The 24,547-nt window shown below is 35.7% G+C and overlaps 1 protein-coding gene across 2 annotated transcripts in view; it reads right to left on the reverse strand.

The window, feature by feature from the left end:
* Nucleotides 1-24,547, reverse strand: part of LOC136033126 (receptor-type tyrosine-protein phosphatase kappa-like) — a gene marked incomplete in the record, with an annotated part of 235,592 nt that overhangs the window by 103,439 nt on the left and 107,606 nt on the right. For both annotated transcript variants that reach the window (XM_065713757.1, XM_065713759.1), the window contains 3 exon segments: nt 4,444-4,569; nt 10,505-10,636; nt 17,516-17,592. In XM_065713757.1, coding sequence (XP_065569829.1) covers nt 4,444-4,569; nt 10,505-10,636; nt 17,516-17,592 — 335 coding nt within the window.

Consider the following 24,547-nt stretch of genomic DNA (forward strand, 5'->3'; position numbering starts at 1 on the left):
TATCCATGATCAAACAGTTCGGGGTAACGAACTACAAGTAAGGAGTGAACCGGTTCAATAGTAACCGAAAGTCTAAAAAATAGAATTTTGATACCCATAGACATATCAAAAGAATCAAATTATTATGCTGACTTCAAATGTATAAGTTTCATCAAGTTTAGTCTTACCCATCAAATGCTACGAGCCTGAAGAAAATTATCTGATTTTCGAAAAAAGGGAGAAACACCCCCCAAAATTCAGAGAATTAAATATCACACCATCAGATTCAGCGTATCAGAGAACCCTGCTGTAGAGGTTTCAAACTCCTATCTGCGAAAATGCGGAATTTTATATTTTTGCCAGAAGAAAGATCACGGATGCGTGTTTATTTGCTATTTTTTTCAGGGGTGATGGTATCGACCCATTGGTCCTAGGGTATCGTAAGAGGGCCAATTTCTGAAATTAAAAGTTGCTCTTTTTAAGTGACCAAAAATATTGAAGGGCAACTATTTTGTCCTATTTCTTTAAGAACAACCCCAGAAACACAACGGTCGTTTAATTAGAACAGTAAGAAGCTTTTTCAGAGGTACTAAGAAACATTAGCGTAAAGAGCGAGGTTTTGAGGAGGGGGCAACCCATACATATACACAATAATTTCGGCTCATTTTAAGTTTTAATGTTACTCCTTAGTTTCAGTTGAAAAAACTTTTTTTTTATTTTAGTCATGCCGACTAGGCGTACAAAAATTGCCAATCAACTAGCCATTATAAGCTTATAATATCTACCCAAAATGTACCATTAGACTAGGAGGCCCAAGTTCAATTCCTCCTGGATCAATTCTTCCACATCCTCATCCAGCTTGCATAGCAATGCTGATACTTTTTTGGTGAAAATCGCGAAATTGGTGTCGGTGGTGAGTTTTATCTTAAAGGGATCAAAGTAATGGCTACACAAACATTGAGATTTAGATTCCGAAATAGTTGGTGAGGGCACAATTCGTTGAGCTAAAATGTTGTGGAGCATTTTTAATAGAGTATCAAGGACACTGGAGAGGGCTAAGAGGCTTAACAGCTGTTTAGTCATGTGAGGGGGGAGGTAAACCCCTTTAATTTCCAGATTTTTCATCATTTTTAATAATTTTCTATATTTATCATATTTGCCTGTTATGTTTGAGACGGGATCGGTAATCCTGGAGAGGACTGAGAAGCTTAACAGCTATTTGGGGAATTCAGGGGGGGAGTAAACCCCCTTTAAACTACAGATTTCATCATTTTCCAGTAGTTTTCTATATTTTTCATATTTGCTGCTTAATTTTGATTAAATTTTAAATCAAATAGCTTTTGAATTACAAAAGTCAACGTGTCTAAGTTTCTCTTAGAAACTTACGTTCTAAGTCAACGTGACTTTCTCTTTGCCGACTCAATTTTACATGTGTAGAGATGTTAAGGGGAATTGTCTGGGGGGAAATTCTTACCGGGTTGGAATTGTCTAGAGTATCTTTCCGTAGGAATAGGGATTCTTGACGTAAGAAATTCATAATGGGGGAGTTTTCCATGGCATATATTCTCCAGAGGGAATTTCCTGTGGGAGAAACTTTCTACTAGGGGTGTATTATTTCTGGGGAAATCTTTACCAGAAGGAGATTTCCGGAATGGTTTTAAAAACAATCCTTTCAAATGAAAGTCTTTCCCAAACGAAAGTTCGCTAAAAAAAAAATTTCACCTGGAACGGTCCGCAAGAAATTTTTCAGGGGAATTTTCAGCTAGAATGGAACTGCTTGGGAGGAAATTTCCTGGTGGGGGCGTGGATTTTACATATTAATTATACGAGGGGGGCTTTCCCCTCTCAATACCTCTCTCTTTACGCTAAAGTTTGACTTTTTGTCCTGATTCTTCAAAAATGACTCCTTAAACATAAGGGTAACAATAAAAAGCTGATTTAATTAGAATGATGAGTTTTTTATGTAAAAGTTAAGGAAAACTTTAGCGTAAAAAGCGGAGCATTAAGAAGGGGGCAGTCCCCGTCATATAATTGATAATTTCTGTTCGTTTAAAGTTTTGACGTTGCTCCTTACTTTTAGTTAAAAAAAAACTTGCTTTTTTAATTTAATTCACTCATTGAGGCTGCTCCAATCAATCTTAGAACGAAAATATCGATTTCTAGTGCCCTTTTTATGAATTGGAAGAAGTTGGAAGGGCACTTTTTATGAAAGTGCACTTTTATGAATTGGGAGAAACAACTCTCCTTCTTTGCCTTTTTCGTCCAGGATGATTAAAAGTTATTTTTTGTGTCTTGAAAATTAGGTTTTCAAATACAAGTCTCCTCGACCAGAACACATATCTTCCCTAAAATGTGGTACTATCCCATTTTCTAGGGCTATAGTGAAGGAAAGTTCAAAGTGACTAGACAAATTTTTATGGGTGTAGGATGGCAGATTGCCAAAGATTCTTCTATTTAGTCATCCATCTTGCACCTAACGAAAAGTACGTCACCCCAAGAGGGCACAGGAAGAGGTCATAAGAAATGATTAAACAAATTAAACTTGTTTAGAGGAGGTCAAGAATGAACATTTGAATATATTGGAGAAGAGAAAGCTTCTTAAGGCCAACACAGCACAGCTGTCTTGGCCTTAAGAGGCTTGTTGCCACAGTGTTGTTAGCAGTAGTAGTAGTAGTAGTAGTGTCACCTGAATGGACACAACTGCATAGTTTCGGTTTGTCAAATAGCACTATTATTATTCTTTCACATGTTGAGAATAGTTCAATAGACTTTAGAATAGAGTCACTCTTTCGAACAGAAATATTGATTCCTGTGCCTTTTTTATGAATTGGGAGTGATTGGGTGGGACAACATTTTTGCTTATTTCGTCCAGGATAGCTAAGAAAATTTTTTACAGTTTTTAAAGCATCGTTTTCTAGAATAATATATTCTTGACTAGAATAAATATGGAGCCGATAAATTCCTCGAAAATGAAAAATCATAAATTATATTTGGTTTTAGTAAATTGGGATATTGAAAAAAATGAGGCAGGATGTATTTTTACTGTCATAAAATAAAAAAAAAAAAATTTTTTTCAACCGTAAGTGAAGAGCAACATTAAAACTTAAAATGAACAGAAATTATTTCGTATATGAGGGGGTTCTCCCTCCTCAGTATTTCGCTCTTACGCTTAAGTTTGACTTTTTGTTCCAATTATTTAAGAATGCCTCCTAATGCAAAAGGGCTGTTTAATTAGAATAATAAGCTTTTTACAAATTCAAAACACTTAAGCGTAAAGAACGGGAAACTGAGGAGGGGCCAATTCCTTCATTTACTTAATAATTTATGTTCGTTTTAAATTTTAATGCTGCTCTTTACTTTCAGTTGAAAAAACTTTAATTCAATTTCTTATATTTTTTTAAATTAATGCTCAGACATCAACTCCCCCTCCTAAGGAAAATTCCCTCCCCCACGAGAACACCTCCATTGGAAGATCCTCCTACGTAAGTAGTCCCATCAGAAAATCCCCCCTGAAAATATCTTTATACTTCCCAATAGCAAATGCTATGTAAGAAATGGGCAAAGTTAATAACTAGCGGCCCTTCCCCTGGGAACTGTTGGGGGTCAAGTTATCCTCGAAGTTGGTGAGGGCACAATTCGTTGAACTAAAATATACTGGAGCATTTTTAAGACAGGATCAAGGACACTGGAAAGGGCTAAGAGGCTTGAAAACTGTTTAGTCATGTGAGGTGGGAGGTAAACCCCTTTAATTTCCAGATTTTTCCTCATTTTTAATAATTTTCTATATTTATCATATTTGCCTGTTATGTTTGAGACGGGATCGGTAATCCTGGAGAGGACTGAGAAGCTTAACAGCTATTTAGGCATTTTAAGGGGGGAGTAAACCCCGTTTAATTTCCAGATTTCATCATTTTTCAGTAATTTTCTATATTTTTCATATTTGCTGCTTAATTTTGATTAAATTTTAAATCAAATAGCTTTTGAATTACAAAAGTCAACGTGTCTAAGGATAGGAATAATCGAGTTGATTTATTTTTGTACTAATCGTAAATACTAATCGTATCTGTTTGATCTAAGTACGTCTCAAATTTTTGTGCATGAAAATGTTAAAAAAAAAGTCCAAATCTTCTTTTGGTAATTGAAAATAAAACTTGTAAAGCTAAATAAATACAAAAATGGGTTAGTTTTATTTTGGACAGGCGAACTTACGTTCGATTGTTCAACTTTGACCGAGTAGCTCTGAAAAACCATAATAAAAAGTTACTGGAAATTATAAATATAGCATATAAAACAAATTAATTCCACCCCTAATGTACCCAAAAAATACTTTAAAATTCATGTTTTCAAGCTACAAAACTTTTGAATAATAGAGTAAAAAACCTGAGGTTTCGAAACCAAAAATAGATCAGCCACAGAAATGGCGTCTAAAACCACCAATGAAAAACAAGCAAAAATATTCTTTACCTTTTTGTTAATCCTAAATATCCAGCTCTTAATGTTGGGATAATGATTGTGTGACACATGGTCAATTGTGAAAACTGGTCCGTATTTTACTGATTTTCGGGATTCTGGCCAAAAGGATGGGGAATTCTAAAAAAAAAAGATAAGTCAGAATTAAGAGGTGAGTGCAAAAAGCATTTTTTTTTTCATTCCGTACAGCAAAAATCAAGCCTTTTTATGTTCTGAATAAGTTTTCTTATACAAAGCCATGCTAAACTCTTAAAAGAAATTTAATTTCAGATAATTTAGCGAAAGAAGAAGTCTGAAAGCTGAAAGAAGAAGAAGAAGCTGAAAAGCTGAAAGAAGAAGAGCTGAAAGAAGTCTGTCCAGTTTATTGGACATTGATATTCAAAAAGTTTAATTTAATTGTTTAATAATTTAATTAATAGTTCAAAATATTCTGCAGATTGCAAGTAATCAGAAATTTCTTGCATTCACACATTGTTTTTTTATTGACATTGATTTACTTATTTATTTATTTTATTTTCTGTTATGCTGCATATCTACTTCTTGAAATATTTCTGTCTTCTATTTTCAGTAGCCAATGTCAAATTCTGCTCTGAAAGCCCATAACAGGTTGTGTTATGAGGAAAGACTTTTTTAAGTGCAAGGCCCTGTCTTGGTCATCACACGGTTTGATCCCATTCAAGTCATTTCAATGGTCCACGAGGAATGTTGGCTTTAAACTCAAGCAATGTAATTGTATCATATTAACCTTCAAGCACAGTTATATTTATTATCAACCTACTGCTTTTCCAGAAGCAACGCTCTATCATTGCCTATATGAAGGAGCCACGAGGCTTTAATTTATTATTTATTTTTCCCAGAGAGACATCATATAAAAGGGGTGGGTGTAAAATCTTTGGTGGGGACTCATTTGATTTGAATTTAAAGATCTAGTGTCTTTTTGAAGAGTTAAGTGATTGGGAGGCAGCCAGTGTCCCTCCTATTCCCTGTAGCTACCCTCCTCCAAAAGGTATTCCGTCAAAATTTGCAGATAGTGATTTTGTTTAAAATCCTCTACAGGTTAAATAGCAATGCCACTGGGTATGACATGGCCCCCCAGAGCCTGCAGGGCAGTGACTGTAAGTTTTCAAGTTGTTCGTGCCCATCGTATAGAGTTTGTTATTGGGAAAGGAGGGCTTGTTCAATCCAGGGTCTCCAAAAAGGCTTAGGGTACTAGGGTGAAATTTTCAGGAAATGTTGAGGGGAGTGCTGAGTTTAATTAAACATTATTATGTGCCAGGTTGTCAAAAGGGTGTTTCTGCAATATCTCAGGAACAGCCAAGGATATTAACTTGAAACTTACAGGGCCACTACTAGTACTACTATTGCACCAGCAACTGCAACTATCTGTATTTGTGACTACTTGTGACTGCGAATACTTGTGAATGCAACTAATTTTAACTATGACTGCTTCGACTACGACTACCTGCGACTGCGACTGCGGATACTTGCAACTGCGAATTCGATGTGTACGCTGGTTGTCAGTAGGCCGTATCAGGAACATTTCAGGAACAACTGAGGGTATTAGCTTGAAACTTCCAGGGCATATTCATGAGGGAGATCAGGAATGATCAGAGGGCAACCAGCCCTCCTCATCCTTTTTAGATCCCCCCTCAATCCTAACCAAAATTTTGGAAAGAGCCATTGTGTTTTGATGTAGCCAAAAGTTCTAACAACTATTACCACGGGGATAACAGACCCCTCCCCAAGGCTTTCGGGGAAGGGGCTTAAATCATGCAATTTGCTCATGGCTTATTAACAGGTGTCATCATCATTGTGAAAGGGGGAATGTTTCATCTTAGGGATGTCTGCAAAGACAAAGAGTATTAAGGTGAAATTTCAGGGAATTTTGAGGGGGATGTTGAACTAAGTCAAAAGACGTTATGCGTATCCAGGTTATCCAAAGAGAGTATCTGCAATATATTAGGAACAGCCAACGGTATTAATTTGAGACCTCCTGGACCTCTACTATTACTATTATTGCAACTGTGACTACTTGTAATTGCGACTACAACTGCTTGCGACTACTTGCCACTGCAAATGCAACTACGACAATTTGCGACTGTGACTGTTTTAGACTATGACTAAACCTACTTGCGACGGTGATTATTACTACTTGCGACAAGATGTTCAGTCGGATGGGGGGGGGGGGGTTGAACTTGAATACACTATGTGCATTCCAGTTGTCGACTTGGTGCAACTGAAATATCTAAAAAGAGGCTAAGATTATCAAGTTGAAACTTGGGAAAACTTTGATTCCGACGTTGAACAAAATCAAAAAACATCTCATGCATCCTGGTTGTCAAAATTGCATGTCTGCTCATGACATGCTCAGAAATACATGTCTGAATGTCTGTTCAGGAGGAATCTAAGGTAATAAATTGAAATTTCCAGAGAACGTTGAGGGTGATGTTGAGCTTAATCAAAATACAACCATGCGCAGCCCATTTCTCAAAAAGACGTGTCTGCAATGTCTCTGGAACGGCTAATGGTGCACATTTGAAGCTTCAGAGAATCTTGAGGGGGATGTTGAATCAAACTGAAAATTATTGTGTGCATCCAGGTTTTTAAAAAGGTGTGAGCAATATTTCAGGAACAGCTAAGGGTAATAGGTTAAAACTGTCAGAGAACACTGAGGGGGATGTTAAGCTTAATCGAAAGACGCTAATTGCATCCTGGTTGTGAAAAAGCTATATATTTTAAAGAGATATTAAAATGAATTAAAATCTTAGTTCAGGAGCTATTCCGAACCTTGATTTCAAATTGAACATAATTTCACAAATTCGAAATTTCAACTGAAGAATTTAAAACAGAATCGTATATTTGAATACTTGAGCCGAAAACATGAAATACATGAGAAATATTTATTATATTCAGCAATATTGCCCACTTTGGCAAGGAAAAACGAAAAAAAATGATTTTAAAAGACATTCCAAAAATTAAGTCTTTCAGAAAAAAGTAAAAATTCATAAATGAAAGTTCTTAAGGCAAACTGGACACCAGAATTTTTTATATGATCTTTGAACTCTTTTAACAAAATGGCTATCTTAAAATTTTTATCAGATGCACTTTAGATTAAAGGATCTGGGGGGGGGCTTAGACTCTTAAAAAGGGCGCTAGAACTTCAAATCGAATGAGACCCCTCCGAAGTTTATGCGACGACCCCTTCCTATGAAGCGTTGCCTTTAGTATAGGCAAAGCTATAGCGTTGACTCTAAGAACAATGATATTTTTTTTAAGCACTAAAAAACTTTAGCGTAAAGAACTAGATGTTGATTAGGGGACAACACCCTTCATATGCACAATAATTTCCGTTAGTTTTAAGTCTTAATGTTGCTCCTTACTTTCGGTTGAAAAAATTGTTGGTTTTTTTATTTAATTTCGCACAAAATTTGGATGCTTTGTAACGCCAAGGATTGCAAAGCCTTGTAAAGATATCAACCACAAGACCAAATCATTGAGTAATTTTATATGCTACTACTGTTCACAACAGGAGTGAATGTGAATGTTTTGTGAATTTTGTGAATGTTTGCATTTGTGAATGTTTGCAGGAGTACTATCTCTTGTCCTTACGTTCAATCCCCAACGCCTATACTTTGACTTTATGTTTTATCGTATGCGTGACTTACCTTTGGGCCCAAGCTTTTTCAACTGAAACTAAGGAGTAGCATTAAAACTTAAAACGAACAGATATTATTACGTGTATGAAGGGGGTTGTCCCCTCCTCAACTCCTAACTTTTCACGCTAAAGTTTTTCAGTGCTTCTGAAAAAGCTTCTTATGGTTCTAATTAAACGATCCTTGCGTTTCAGAAGTTGTTCTTAAATAATTGGGACAAAGTTCAAACTTTGGCGTAAAGAGGAAGGTGTTGAAGAGGGGAAAACCCCCTTCATATACACAATAATTTCTGTTTGCTCTAAGTTTTAATGTTGATCCTTAATTTCAGTTAAAAAAAAAAAATTATTTAATTTCTGATCATTTTTCAAATAATGCCAGGGTATCTGGCCGCAACTCCATGGATACCCCCCCCCCTCACGGAAATATCCTCTAGACAATTCAATACCGGTGAAAATTTACCCCAGTCAATTACCCTTAACAAATCCACGCGTAAAATTGAGACGAAAAAGAGAAAGCAAGACATGTAAAAAAAAAAAATGTATAGGAATTCTGGCAAATTTCCCCAAAGTAAAATCTCCTCTGACAAGTTCAGCCCCTGAAAACTTCCCTCCCCATGGATAAATACCCCATGAAAAAACTCCCAGCAGAAAACTCGTCCCCCCCCCCACCCACACGAAAATGTATGCATACTTCCCAATAACAAAGTCTATTTTATATGGACAACGAGCAAATCTTATAACATAAAGACCTTTCCCCTGGAGCTGTGGTGGGTCATGTCATATCCAGAGGCATATTTATTGGGCCTTTAAACGATGATGACCAATTGGCTATCTCAAAATTTTGATCGGACGATTTCGGGAAAAAAGGGTGGGAAGGGGGACTAGTTGCTCTCTAATCTTTTTGTTCACTTAAAAAGAGCACTAGAACATTTCATTTCCGTTCAAATGGGCCCTATACCAATATTTTCGGACCACTGGGAGGATACGATCAGCTCTTGAAAAAAAAAAAACTACAAACTAACATGCATCCGTAATCGTTCTTCTGGTAAAAAGTAAAAAATTCCACATTATTGCAGATATGAGGTTGAAACCTCTGAAATACGGTTCTACGATACGCTGAATCTGATGGTTCAATTTCCATTAAGATTCTTTTACTTTTAGAGGTTGTTTTCACCCTCTTTGGAAAATCAGGCAGATTTTCTCAGGCTCATAGCCTTTGATCTGTACCAGTAAACTTAATGAAACTTTTGTATTTGGAATCATCATAATAAGCCAATTATTTTAATATATCTATCAGTATCAAAATTCCGTTTTTTAGAGTTTCGGTTACTATTGAGGAGCGTCGCTGCTTACAGTTAGTTATCACGAGCTGTTTGAAAGAGACGAAGAAAGAGAGAGAGAGAGAGAGAGAGAGAGAGAGAGAGAGAGAGAGAGAGAGAGAGAGAGAGAGAGAGAGAGAGAGAGATAAATAGAGAAAGAGATAAAAAAGAAAGAGAGAGGAAGTTATTCCATAGAAATCTTCATGTAATTTGTCAATATCTGTGTTTTACCCTGCTGACTAATGCTTCTCTCCCTTAAAAATATTTCTATGCACGTGTCTGGCTGTATTTAAAATGACTATTTTACAGAACTTTCATTTAGTTGCTTTGATGTTCTCATTGAAGTAACTCTAATAGCTTCTTTTCCCTACTTGGATCAGTAGCGACAATTGTATTTAATATTATTGGTGGTGGTTTTAATTGTTTTTAGTTTAGTGTTTTTTTTTCTTTTTATCATGTGCTGAGAACACCTAGTTTGGATACAGGCAAAATATCCACGTTATTTTAGTCTTTCATCTCTTTTCTCTCTACTGCCCGCAGTCTCGTTCGAGTTTTTTTTCGTTTGTTTGTGGAGTTTTATCTTTTTTTGTTGTTTGAAAACTGGATTATTTCCTACATTCTATTTAATTTTTTCTTAATGAAGTTAACCTTACTGCAAGGCTGTATCCAGGGGAGAGGGTTCGAGGGTTTGGACCCCCCTCCCTCTGAAATGTTTACCCGACTAGTAAGGAGCGAATATAAATCAATATTTGATGTTTTTTGAAGTCTTTTTTGTACCCCCCCCCCCAAAAAAAAAAAGATTATTTTTACCCCCCTCCCACCTAAAAAAGAATCCTGGATACGTCCCTGCCTAATTGTATCATTAATGAACTCTTCTTGATGGTTTCAGTCACTTCCTTTTTTAAAATTTGACTTGCAATGCTAGATATCATATTAGTGATCCTAAAATTCAATTAGAGAATTTATCTTTATTTTAACAAAACATATTTTAGGTATTTATAGATGCTCTAAAAGCAAACTACTTTGTCACTTAATTCAGAATTTTCGATGAATAATCCTGATCTTATTAATACAAATTTCTTACCGGAGATGGTGCTGGATTTGTCAGGACAACAACTGAACTGCACTCAAAATCATAAACCATTGACCAGAAATCTCCTGTCGTATGAGGCAGTGGCCACTCCGTCACAATATATTCTTTTGGACGAGAATATCCCTGTATTAACAAAGAGACAAATAAAAAAACAGCAGCTCAATAACAACCTGGGTGTAGCTACAAAACCAAATTGATGGTTTAGCCAGGGGTAAATATTCACAGCATATTTATTGGAGGGGGGCAAAATGGGTGCTATTGAATTAGGTGCTATTCAAGCGGTAGTGAAGAAAAGTAACTATTTAACAAATACGCTACTTGGTGAATATAAAAATATTACGCAATACATTATAAACAATAAACACACATTAAACAATCATAAATTTAAGTGCTGGTTCCTGGCTTTTACTAAAATTGTCTGCTTGGAGATGCTGCAGACGACGTAGGATAGCGCAAACAAGCTTCCGAGTGGGTGTACGTGAATGCTGTATACACTCGGCTTTTTTCAGCCATATTCGCCATTAATGCTGCAGTACATATTCCTCCTCCACTTCTCCCAACCCTACACCAAGTACAGGATGCCCAATCTCATAATTGAACCCAGCTCTATTATAATAGCCCCGGGTATCGGCCTATTTATTTGCTTGTAATTTTGAATGGATTTTGACTCTGTAAGATTCAATGTATTATGCTAAACCTTTAATATATTCGATCTATTGAAATATTATTTGTGATTAACTTTAAATTTATTGGGGGTTCACCGATCTATAGTAATAAATAGCATTGATATAGCGGGCCACATAAACCGGAAACAAAAATCATAGGTAGCGCAATAGCGATGTCTAAGTACTTATAAAAGCGAAAATAGAGGCAGTTCTTCATTTATTGGTTAGTATTTGAATCCGAAACGCAAGGAATAGGACAGTATCAGCGTTCATTAAGCATTTTAATGAAAAATAAGAGAATCGGAGTTTCAATTAAATACTGGCACCAAAACTTCAAACAATTAAATGATTCCTGGAGCGGATTCCCCTCTGCCAAATTCCACCAACAAACTACAGCGGATTTGACCTATCTAGCTAATGTACGAATATCACTAAAAAGCATTAAGTCTTATTTTCTTTTTCAATGATTTCTTTTTCATTCACCAAATTATATTTACTGTATATCTACCTTCTTATTATTGAATGATTCCATTTCTGTCCTATTTGCAGATTTAGCCTAAAGGGTGGATTTGTTTCCACTTTTGAAAGTTTTAAAACAAGAGAATCTAATCTTGAACAGTTGGGTTTTAGGAAATAAAAGCAGCTTATATATCACGGAAAAAATTAACCTGAGCAAATGTGGCGAAACAAGAAGCATAGAACATTTTTCAATTTTGCCATAAGTAGGTTAACATCTTTACTTGGTGTTAAGGTTTCAAAGGCAGTGTATTTGAAAAATATTAATATGGAATATATTATGATGTGTAATGGATCCCTATTTTTCTCGTTTTCCTTCTGTTAAAAACGAGCAAGGATTAATTAAAAACAAAACTGTTCAAAGTAAATAGCAAATTTGACACATAAAACGAGCTTTAAAATTTTTGAAGTTACTTAATAAATTATAGTTTTATCAAAATCATTTGGGGGGACTATCCCTCCTTGTCCACGTGAACGATGCCATTGATTTAGCCTAAATGGAAAGTTTAAAAATTACAAGTAGATAAAAAAAACTATATGACAAATTTTCAGCCATACGTCGTTAAGTGGATGCTTGATAATGTAGTCATGTAGATGGCTTCACTTTCTTGGGTAGTATTATAAGTAAAGATGGGTAGCTGGGTATCATTATAATTAAAGGAAGTAGAGATCTGAAAAGTAGATTAACCAAGGTCCAGGGTGTTTTTTCACAATTGAAAAGTTTGGAAGTTTAGGTAGCTAAATAGATCAAACAGTTCGTGGTAACGAACTGTAAGTAAGGAGCGACACGGCTCAATAGTAACCGAAGCTCTACTAAAACAAATTTTGATATCAATAGATATAATGAAAGAATTAACTTGTTATGCTGATTCCAAATATATAAGAGTCATTAAGATTAGTGTTACCCATCAAAAGCTACGCACCTGAGAAAATTTGCCTGATTTTCAAGAAAAAGGGAAATATCCCTAAAAGTCAAAGGATCTTAATGAAAACCACATCATCAGATTCAGTGTATCCCAGAGTAGAAGTCTTCAAAAATTTAGAATTTTTTTTTGCCAGAAGAAAGATCACGGACGCGTGTTTGTTTGTTTGTTTTTTGTTTGTTTTTTCCCTGGGGTGATCGTATCGAGCCAATAGTCCTAGAATTTCGGGAAAAGACTAATTCAAATGAAACTTAAGACTTGTAGTTTTATTTTTAAGTGACGAAAAACTTGGAGGGCAACTAGAACTCCTCCCATACCCTTTTTGCTTAAGGTTGTCCTATCAAAAATTGTATACAAAATGTGTGCATACATTTTTTCGGTGAGGGGTTGAATTTTGGGTACTTTTATATTAAACACCACACTCAAGATCTTGTATCGCGAGCATGAGACAATCACGGATTTTCATGGTCTTTAAACCAGAAATTATTAGCTTTGGCTCGGTGGGAGACTACATTGTAGCTATATTTCAATTAAATATTTACTTGGTATTTTGGTTAGGTTAGGTTAGTTTAGGTTACATATTTAATGTAACGCGGTTCGGGGTGCCCCCCTTTCATAATTCTTTGTTGTAGTTTTCATTGGTAAAGTATTATATTTTCGTAATATTTTGTTTTATTTTATTAGGAATAATCAAACTTCACTTCAATTCTCAACGGGACTTGAGTGTGGTGGCTATAAGACATAAGTACCGAATTTTCCAACTGGAGAATTTTCCACGGAGAACACTTTCCATGGCGAAGGAAGTTTCCAGGGGGTAAACTTTACAGGAGATATTTTACTCTGGGGGAATTTGCCCGAATTCCTATACAAATTTCTTTTTATTAGTCTGACTTTCTCTTTGCCGACTCAATTTTACATGTGTAGAGATGTTAAGGGGAATTGTCTGGGGGGAAATTCTTACCGGGTTGGAATTGTCTAGAGTATCTTTCCGTAGGAATAGGGATTCTTGACGTAAGAAATTCATAATGGGGGAGTTTTCCATGGCATATATTCTCCAGAGGGAATTTCCTGTGGGAGAAACTTTCTACTAGGGGTGTATTATTTCTGGGGAAATCTTTACCAGAAGGAGATTTCCGGAATGGTTTTAAAAACAATCCTTTCAAATGAAAGTCTTTCCCAAACGAAAGTTCGCTAAGAAAAAAATTTCACCTGGAACGGTCCGCAAGAAATTTTTCAGGGGAATTTTCAGCTAGAATGGAACTGCTTGGGAGGAAATTTCCTGGTGGGGGCGTGGATTTTACATATTAATTATACGAGGGGGGCTTTCCCCTCTCAATACCTCTCTCTTTACGCTAAAGTTTGACTTTTTGTCCTGATTCTTCAAAAATGACTCCTTAAACATAAGGGTAACAATAAAAAGCTGATTTAATTAGAATGATGAGTCCAACTTGGAAGAAGTTGGAAGGGCACTTTTTATGAAAGTGCACTTTTATGAATTGGGAGAAACAACTCTCCTTCTTTGCCTTTTTCGTCCAGGATGATTAAAAGTTATTTTTTGTGTCTTGAAAATTAGGTTTTCAAATACAAGTCTCCTCGACCAGAACACATATCTTCCCTAAAATGTGGTACTATCCCATTTTCTAGGGCTATAGTGAAGGAAAGTTCAAAGTGACTAGACAAATTTTTATGGGTGTAGGATGGCAGATTGCCAAAGATTCTTCTATTTAGTCATCCATCTTGCACCTAACGAAAAGTACGTCACCCCAAGAGGGCACAGGAAGAGGTCATAAGAAATGATTAAACAAATTAAACTTGTTTAGAGGAGGTCAAGAATGAACATTTGAATATATTGGAGAAGAGAAAGCCTCTTAAGGCCAACACAGCACAGCTGTCTTGGCCTTAAGAGGCTTGCTGCCACAGTGTTGTTAGCAGTAGTAGTAGTAGTAGTAGTGTCACCTGAATGGACACAACTGCATAGTTTCGGTTTGTCAAATAGCACTATTATTATTCTTTCACATGTTGAGAATACTTCAATAGACTTTAGAATAGAGTCACTCTTTCGAACAGAAATATTGATTTCTGTGCCTTTTTTATGAATTGGGAGTGATTGGGTGGGACAACATTTTTGCTTATTTCGTCCAGGATAGCTAAGAAAATTTTTTACAGTTTTGAAAGCATCGTTTTCTAGAATAATATATTCTTGACTAGAATAAATATGGAGCCGATAAATTCCTCGAAAATGAAAAATCATAAATTATATTTGGTTTTAGTAAATTGGGATATTGAAAAAAATGAGGCAGGATGTATTTTTACTGTCATAAAATAAAAAAAAACAATTTTTTTTCAACCGTAAGTGAAGAGCAACATTAAAACTTAAAATGAACAGAAATTATTTCGTATATGAGGGGGTTCTCCCTCCTCAGTATTTCGCTCTTAGGCTTAAGTTTGACTTTTTGTTCCAATTATTTAAGAATGCCTCCTAATGCAAAAGGGCTGTTTAATTAGAATAATAAGCTTTTTACAAATTCAAAACACTTAAGCGTAAAGAACGGGAAACTGAGGAGGGGCCAATTCCTTCATTTACTTAATAATTTATGTTCGTTTTAAATTTTAATGCTGCTCTTTAATTTCAGTTGAAAAAACTTTAATTCAATTTCTTATATTTTTTTTAAATTAATGCTCAGACATCAACTCCCCCTCCTAAGGAAAATTCCCTCCCCCACGAGAACACCTCCATTGGAAGATCCTCCTACGTAAGTAGTCCCATCAGAAAATCCCCCCTGAAAATATCTTTATACTTCCCAATAGCAAATGCTATGTAAGCAATGGGCAAAGTTAATAACTAGCGGCCCTTCCCCTGGGAACTGTTGGGGGTCAAGTTATCCTCGAAGACATAGTCACTAGATCTTTCGACCATGCTGAAGAAAATGGCTATCTCAAAATTTTTATCGAACAATTTTGGGTAAGAAAAAGTGGGTGGGAGGGGTACCCGCCCTCAAATATTTTAGTTAATAAAAGAAATCCACTAGAAGTTTTGATTTCCGATCAAATGAGCCCTCTTGCCATCTTTTAGGATCACTGGTTTGACATGATCACCCTGGGGAAAAAAAATAAATAAACAAGCATCCGTTATCTTGCTTAAATTTCTTATTTTTGTATATAGGAGATTGTAGAGTTCACAAACCTCTACAGTAGAGTTCTATGATATTCTGAGTCTCATGGTATTATTTTCATTAAAATCAAGTGGTTTCTTATGGGCTTTCTCCCTTTTTCAAAATTAGGCACAATTTCTTATGCTCGTAACTTTTGATGGGTAACATTAAACTTCATGAATTTTATATATTTTAAATAAGCATCAAAATTTGATTCTTTTCATGTATCTACTCTGTTTTTTACAGTTTTGGTTACTATTGAGCCGCATCGCTCCTTACTTATAGTTCGTTACGACGAACTGTTTGATTTGATAACACGAAGTTCATTTTATGAAAATAGTTTTCGCCAAAAACCACCTCGGTGTGTCAAAGAACATTTTTATTATTTCTTAACGTTAAATTCCTTAAAGATGTCAGGGCCGGTAAATTCCAAAGGGCCTAATATATCTACCTGTAGCAATAAAAGAACTAGGAACATTACAATTTGTTTGTTCAGAGTCAAATAAAGAAAGAGCATTTGAATGATTCGTTTTCTTACTTTAAAATCTTACGCTTATACGGCGAGTTGATTCCGTCTCATTTCAATACCGTTCTATTTGTCTTATTTTATAGATTCTAATTAGAATAAAACTTATTTCTATTTTCTGATTAAATTTTCTATTGGATAATATTTAGCTAAAACCTTCGACGTGTGCGTGTGTACTAGGGTCTTAAAATCTTCCTTGTACGAATAACAGGGATTGGCCAAATATAGGAACTAAATCAAGTCCGTATCAAGGGGGAGGGGGGTTAGCGGTTTCCCCCCCCCCCCTCCGAAATGTTTCTCTGACTCTGTCAAACTGTCAAATGTTTGTCAAACTGATGTTTGCGTAACATCTCCCCCCTACCCCGAAAAAATCCTTGTGTAAAATACCCCCGAAAAGATCCTGGATAAGACCCTGAACTTAATCAATTATTTTAGAAAATTTCTTTATAAATATAAATGGTTTTATATTCTATAAAATGCAGATTTTTTGGAAAATTCCAAAAGATCTCATAAAATTTCCCAAAAATCCCATTGAATGATATTTGAAAAAACGTAAATACTACTCAAAAGGGGAATTTATTTCCAGGAAGTAGAGCTAAATTAAGAAAGTCTCTAATAACAAGTAAACTATACGAAAAATATAAGAAATTAAGGAAATGGAATCAAAATTGTTAGGATTTTAGAAGTGGCAGAGTAAGTGTTAGCTCCCCTTCTCAGAACATGCATACTCCCTACTCACTACCGAAAGTTACATAAATATCATTAGCTTCCAAGCATTGCTAAGTCAGATAATCAGATTTTGAAAAAAGTAATATGCCCGTGGAACATTTTTAAATTTTTCCCCATGACTATTAATTTTAATGTATTTGCGTTTTGCGTTTCATTTATTTATTAATAGTAATTGTTGTCTGTTTTAAGTTTGAAATATGATACGATTTTATATCTGCTCGTCTTTGGCTTTTTACATTTCTTTGAAAACTTCTTTTTTTTTAGAAAATATTTTTACAATTATATTCATACAATAAATAATTTAAGATTCCAATCACAATCCTCCAACTTGGTGTTTCGAATAATAAACAACTTTTCTTCTTTTTCTAATCTAACTAAAAGGTTTTGAATTCAACTTCAAAGTTTTCATACAAAAAGGTTAAGAGAGTGACAAACAAAAATAAATATTTAAATAAATCACTTTAGAACGTAGAAAACCGTAGAAAACTTACATCTACAAAGACCGCATTTATGTAATCCGTAAAGTTATTTCCTTGAAATGATGATAGATATGGACGAAAATTGTCAGCTGAAATGGAAAAATCACAATAAAAAAAGAGATGAATCACAATAAATCATTTCCCCTTGACAGCAAAAAAAAAAAAAAACACTTTCCGTCGTTCCGGGTAGTGTCGTATAAGGTTCTTCCCATTTTGACACGTTCTCTTTTCCTCTGATTGTAAGATTAAATCACAAAAGGTAAAAATGTGTTGATGACCTCTATAATCCAAACGTAGTTTATATGGTAACGATATATTGTTTTAGTAAGAGAAAACAAGTTCGTATAAAAAAGTAAATTTATAGGAGCACTGAAATGACACAAGAATGGTGTTCTATTAGTTACTTACGGAGTGGTATTGGAACGGGGAATTCTACTCCTACACTTTAAAAATTCACAATCCGCGGGTAAAATATTCCTTACAACCAGGAAGAATTTAAGAAAATTATTTTCTCTCACTTCTCCCCCTTCCCCTCCCAAAAACAGGAAAACATTTATTAGATTACATGTGACAATTTTATTTGCTAGCTTATTTTTAGGAAATAGAGTCAATTCCAACAGATTCATAATTTGAATCCAAAATTCTTTTCAATTTAAATCCCTATTTTTAAAGTATCATAGCTCATTTTTACTGACCACTAAAATACCGAAGGATAGATTGTCAAAATTCCACCAAAAAGGCTAAACAAGAGAGGACTCCACATTCAGAATAAATAGCAAACACTAAAAGAGCAAAAAAGCAGCATTGAAGAAACAAAAATTAAAACTCAATTCAGAAAAACTCAATGGATTGATCTCTAGAAAAACTAGCGGAAAGCAATACAATTTTGAATGTATTTGTATTTGGTCAGTTTCTTTGAAAGAAAATCAATTCATTCTGCGCCATTTGTGATTTACTGAAGACTGAAGTAATATACAAATGAGATCCTTTTTTATAACTGATATAAATTATATTTTGATTTTATATTTTATAATTATATAATTATAATTTTACAATTATATAATTTTTATAATGACATTATTTTGATTTTATAATTATACTAGCTTGGAGGTGGGGCACTTCGTGCCCCCCAAGCCCCCACGCGCGCGTAAGTCGTTATGCGCCATATTAGTTACGCGCAACTGTAGTTGTGTCCCTGTGTCCCACCTGTGATATATATATATATATATATATATATATATATATATATATATATATATATATATATATATATATATATATATATATATATATATATATATATATATATGTTTTTAACTACGTAAAACATGCGAATATACAACATTCTTCGCTGTCCCATTGTCTGTGCATATAAATAGATTGTCAGGTTTACTGACTCTTGAACATGCAACATATGATTGTCCATGGGAAAAACAATCCGTATTCAGATCTATACCTCATTATTCTAATGATGTGTCCCTGTGTCCCGGTCGTCATTTATATTCCCTGTGTCCCGGTCGTCATTTGTGTCCCGGTATCCCAGTTTGTAATTTCTCTTTGAGTGTCCCGGTCGTCATTTATATTCCCTGTGTCCCGGTGTCCCGGTCGTCATTTTTGTCCCGGTCTGTAATTTCTATTCGAACAATCCCTGTGTCCCGGTCGTCATTTATATATCCCACCTGTGCCCCAGGCGTCCCCGTTGTAGTTGTGTCCCTATGTCCCGTCCCTGTGTCCCGGTCGTGATTTGTGTCCGGGTGTCCCAGTCTGTAATTTCTCTTTGAGGTTCCCGGTCGTCATTTATATTCCCTGTGTCCCGGTCTGCATTTGTGTCTCGGTGTCCCGGTATGTAATTTCATCAGTTGACAAACATGACGTCAGTCGACAAACAACTTCATGACGCATACAGCTCAATCCTTATAATGACGTCAGTCGACAAACATAACGTCAGTCGACACACACACACACTCACACACACACACACAGAGACAACTTATTGTTTTATATATAGATTTTATGATTTGTTTATTATAAATATTATAATAAAATATTATTTTAAATATAAAATTATTATAATAATTATTTTATGATTTTATAATTATATTTGATTTGATTTTATATTTTGATATAAAATTTTACTACTACTACTACTACTAATAACTCACTGCAGCACCAAGCCGCCTGAGGCCAACACAGCCACACACGCTCCTCCTCCAACCTAATCTATTCAAGACCTCCCTCTTTACACCCTCCCAGGAAGTTTCCATTTCCTTTAAATCTTTATTTATGACATCCTCCCAACCCAGACGAGGACGACCTGCTTTTCGTGTAGGCCCAGACGGTTGGCCAAAAAGGACAATCTTCGACAATCTGTCATCCTTCATCCGCAGAACGTGGCCTAGTCATTTCAACCTTTCTTTCATTATAGCCCTAGAAAGCGGGATTGAACCACATTTTTCACACAACATACTGTTTCAAAAAAGTTACCTTGAAATGAAAAGCGGCAATAAAGCCTCGAATATTTCTTCCAATTTATAATGCTGATCCCAGCATGTCCCTGGATATCCTGACGATGGTTTTCAAACAACCCGAAGATTGAACCTCCTTGGAAAGAGTGGTATGAAATTTGCTACTTGGAATATTCTGACTCCAGGCACTGAGCTACTGTTCGCTAGTGAACTCAGGCAGTATTCTGTTGCTATTGCTGGTGTTGCAGAAATACATTTGCTAAGAAAAGGTGAGATATTCATCAGCGACCTCTACATTCTAATTCGGTCGGGTACAGGAAACACAAGAAGTGCTGTTGGTCTGGTTCTTTGCAAGACAGCTACAAATATACTTATATCTCATAATGCAATATTAGAGTGCCTCTTTGCAGTCTGCCTAAAGCACCGTAATTGAAAACTCTTTGTGATTGTGTGATGTGCCAACAAACGAGGCTGACCCCGATGTTGGGGATCAGTTTTACATAGATTTTACGCAACTGACATCTTCGGCCTGTCCCCACGATATACTGTTTCTTTTTTGAGACTTCAACGCTACCTTTAGTGATCCCACAGGCATCTGGAAAGACGTCATGGGGCGTGTTAGCCCAGACGTCATTAGTCATAATGAAAATCGTCTGCTTCAGCTTTGCAGAACTCATTGGATTGTCATCTCCAACACAATTGTTGAAAAACCTCAAATTCACCAGTACACTTGGTACAGTAACGCCTGCGTTACAAAAAAAATGATTATGGAGGCTGCCGGTCTCTAATTGCCACTCCTTTCATGGTGCTGATGGATAACAACGATCACTGACTTTTAGCTGTGGAAACTCGTTTTAAGCTGAAAACCCAGAGGGTGACAAGTGTATTACAACACAAAATCTCCGCAGTCTTGAAACTCCTACAATCAATGAGTGGTAATTAGTTGAGATTTAGAAACCGTTTTGAAAGCCTGTCCCAGCTTTCAAATATTGAAGTCATAAGGGACTCGTTTAAAATTTAAGTCACCAACGCAGCTACAACAACTCTTGGCTTGGAAGTTCAGGTCGAAAAAACAAAGGCGGCCAAGTAAGGTTTTGGACGTCATTACACTGCTAGGGCAGGCCTTACTGCCTGGTATAAAGAAGACCTATCGACATCTCAGCGGCATCAAGAATAAGCTGATATATAGAGATGTCAAGTCGTTCATGGACGTCAAAACGGATGAGATACAAGATGCTGCCACGATGAAGGACATTGCAGCAGTCTACAAACATTTGAGTGACCTCATTGGTCAGTAAGCACATACAAAAGTACTATCTACGGACAGGTTGCTCCTTGAAAGCACAATTTTCAACCTGTCAAACTGGAATGAACACTCCTCATCTCTGCTAAATATATCCCCTTCGCTCCATCTGCAGCAATTCCTAATGACCTCATGACATGTGATCCGCAATGACCTCATTAATGTTGACATTAAAACGTTCTCAGTGGTATGAATTCAAAATGCTGTAAAAAATTTGAAAAACCGCAAAGCTCCTGGCTTCTGTGGAATCTCCACGGAGATGCTTCAAAATGGCGGCGATACTGTCCTGCCATGGCTCTAAATGCTGATTAACACAATATGGGACTCGGAGATCTTCCCAAAAAATCGGCCAATAGGAATGATTCTACCACTATGGATGAGAAAAGGTTAAAAGAAAGAATGAAAGACCTTTTGAGGGATATCACTCCTCTCAGCACCAGGCAGGTTCTTTCCTATGGTTATATTGCAGCAATGTTTTGCACACAACGCAATCTCCGACGAGATTGCAGAGCAGAGCAGGCTGATTTTATGCCCGGCCGATCAATAACAGGGCAGATGCTTACTATAAGACAAATTATCAATAAGGCTAACGAGTTCCGTCAGCAGATTTTCATTGCTCACGTTCAACCCTCTTGATAGAGTTTCTCTGTGAAATATCCTTTTTAATACTGGCCTCCTGTTAAAATATGTCGGCCTACTCAGGGCCATGCATCAAAAGATTGAGAGCTGTATGATATTGAATAGTAGACGCAGTACGTTGTTCTTTGCAGTAAGACGAAATTCAGGCAATGTTTCTCAGTTGCTCCTAACCTGTTTAACTGTATTAAAGATCATACTACGACTTGCACAACCTGGAAGCTGAGCTTTGGACTTAAGTACGGGGATAGATTTGTCACTGATTGTGACTTTGCTGATGATCTAGCACTAGTCATCAGCTCCAAGTCACAGCTACTCATGCCTCTGAACACGCTTCTAGGAGAAGCTGCCAGTACCGGACTGTCCATTAGCTTGAAGGAGAAGAAAGACGTGGTAGTGCAGCCAAGTCCTGACACCGACAGTTCTAATTACTTGGTCGTCGGGAATCAAATTGAAATGGTTAACTATTTAAATTATCTTGGTTCTACCATATCACTGAATGGTTGCGTCGACCATGAGGTTGTTGGCCTTACGGACAAAGCCTCTGCCGTCATTAGTAGACTTAGCCATGTTTGGAAGAGGCGAATGATCATACAAGCCACCAAAATGAAGATCCTTGGAGCGTCAGTCTGCTCGATCTTGCTGTACGGAGCTGAAGCTTGGCCTGCCATTGTAGCTGTCCAGTACCGTCTCTACACTCTTCATGACATTTTTTTTCTTCTTAAATCTAAGTAGCTTCAGACAATCTAAAGAATCCGATGGACAGAATTTCTCAGCAATGACCGCCTACGAAGTATGATCTCACAATTGCCCTTATCACATCAGGTTACCCGAGCGGACACTTCACTGGTTCAAACGTCTTTTTTGGCTGGCTGTCGACACTCTGGCTCCAATTTTTACGAACTTGAACCAGCTGATAGTATCTGACAACGTCCAAGAATAAGACCCAAGTTCTGGTAGAATGACATTCTCGGGAAACTCCTGGACCAGGCTGGAATTTCGCTTTCTAACTCAAAGACGCTTGCTGCTGACCTAAATTAAATGTATGTATATGTTTAATTATGTATATATATATATATATATATATATATATATATATATATATATATATATATATATATATATATATATATATATATATATATATATATATATATGCATATTATTAAAATTAAGTAGCGTTCCCTAAGGCAGTTATCATGAATGGTAATGATTCACTTTCCAAAACACTAGCAAGTAAAAAAAAAAAATTTAAAGAAAAAAAAATCGGTCGATATTCTCTATTGTACGTACAGAGAGGGCTGAAATTGATTCTCTTTACCTTGTTATAAACACACAAGGGGCCGAGTTTGTAGTTATTAGTCATTTTAATATCTGGGTAATACAAAAAACTTATTTATAATTGATTATAATTGGTTTCTGGACCAAACCCTTAAACTAAATGTAAGACATTTGCGTCAATAAATTTCACGGATTAAGGAAAATTGTTTTAAGCTATTTGTTATAATATATAGTTTTATTAAATTATAGATAATATTAAAACCATTCTAAATGTTTGATCACATTAGTTAGCACTTGTGTGTTAATATTAAAAGTCGCTAGTGGCTTATGTTTTTAACTAAGCTATATGTGGTTTAGCTAATTAAACATATTTTGTTCAATCATAGCATTCAGGTTAGCTACGTCCTTATTTACATAACTGAATATACTGCTGACCATTGTGTCTAACCACTAAACAGATTTATGAAAATTGCAATGGATAATTAGCGTTAGCCACAGTTTTCTCTTTATTATTTTCAAAATTTTTCGAATTGTGGAAAGTATATTCAGAAAACTTAGAAAATGATAAATGGAATTATATTAGTCTAATTAAAATGAAGATACAAAGGAATCCTGGAATTTTTAGGAAGCCTCAAGCACATTTTTCTGGGTTGATTATAAAGATTTAATTGTATCGTTTAATTTAGTCTTACCTCTCTTATTGCCCCCGCAATATGAATCTTAACTTTTTTTTCCTTGTGAAATCACTCTCTAAGGAATATGATTGGACAAGGAACCTCATCATTGAGATAAAAAGTTATCTTAGTAAGCCGTTGCTTTATTTTAACCACTTTGTATTCTTTCACGTGTGTCTTTTGTTTTTCTTCAGTTACTCGGTGATGTCCTTGTTGCCCTCAAAACAAGTATCTCTCTGACCTCTGACCATCTCTTGCTTCTAACCATTCTATATACTATCTGAACTAATTCTTAAAGTATTTGAATTCCTTTCAGCCAATCAGTTAGATTAATCTTCAATTCAATGACTACTTCTCAAACTGCCTGCAGTACTTAGCCTAGGTCACCCAAAAAGTGTCCTCGTTTGGTGCCTTCAGACTTACAAAATCATTTTTCATTTCTGGATAATTTTTATGTATTTATTCTTCATTTATTTATTGCCTAAAGTCCAGTTCTAGCCTGGTTTTCGGTAAGAAGTCGGTGGATGGTCTCTCATCATTTTCTTTTTAGTGTGTGTGTGTATTTTTTACATAAAAATGCGTTTTTTGTCTTCTTCACCCGTTTTAGGGCTATTTATTCTTGAAAACTGTAATTTTGTAATATTTATATTTTTTTTTTTTTAATTATGGAGTTTTTAGGGGAGTG

Source organism: Artemia franciscana, chromosome 11, assembly GCF_032884065.1.
Source record: "Artemia franciscana chromosome 11, ASM3288406v1, whole genome shotgun sequence".
Taxonomy (NCBI): Eukaryota; Metazoa; Arthropoda; class Branchiopoda; order Anostraca; family Artemiidae; genus Artemia; species Artemia franciscana.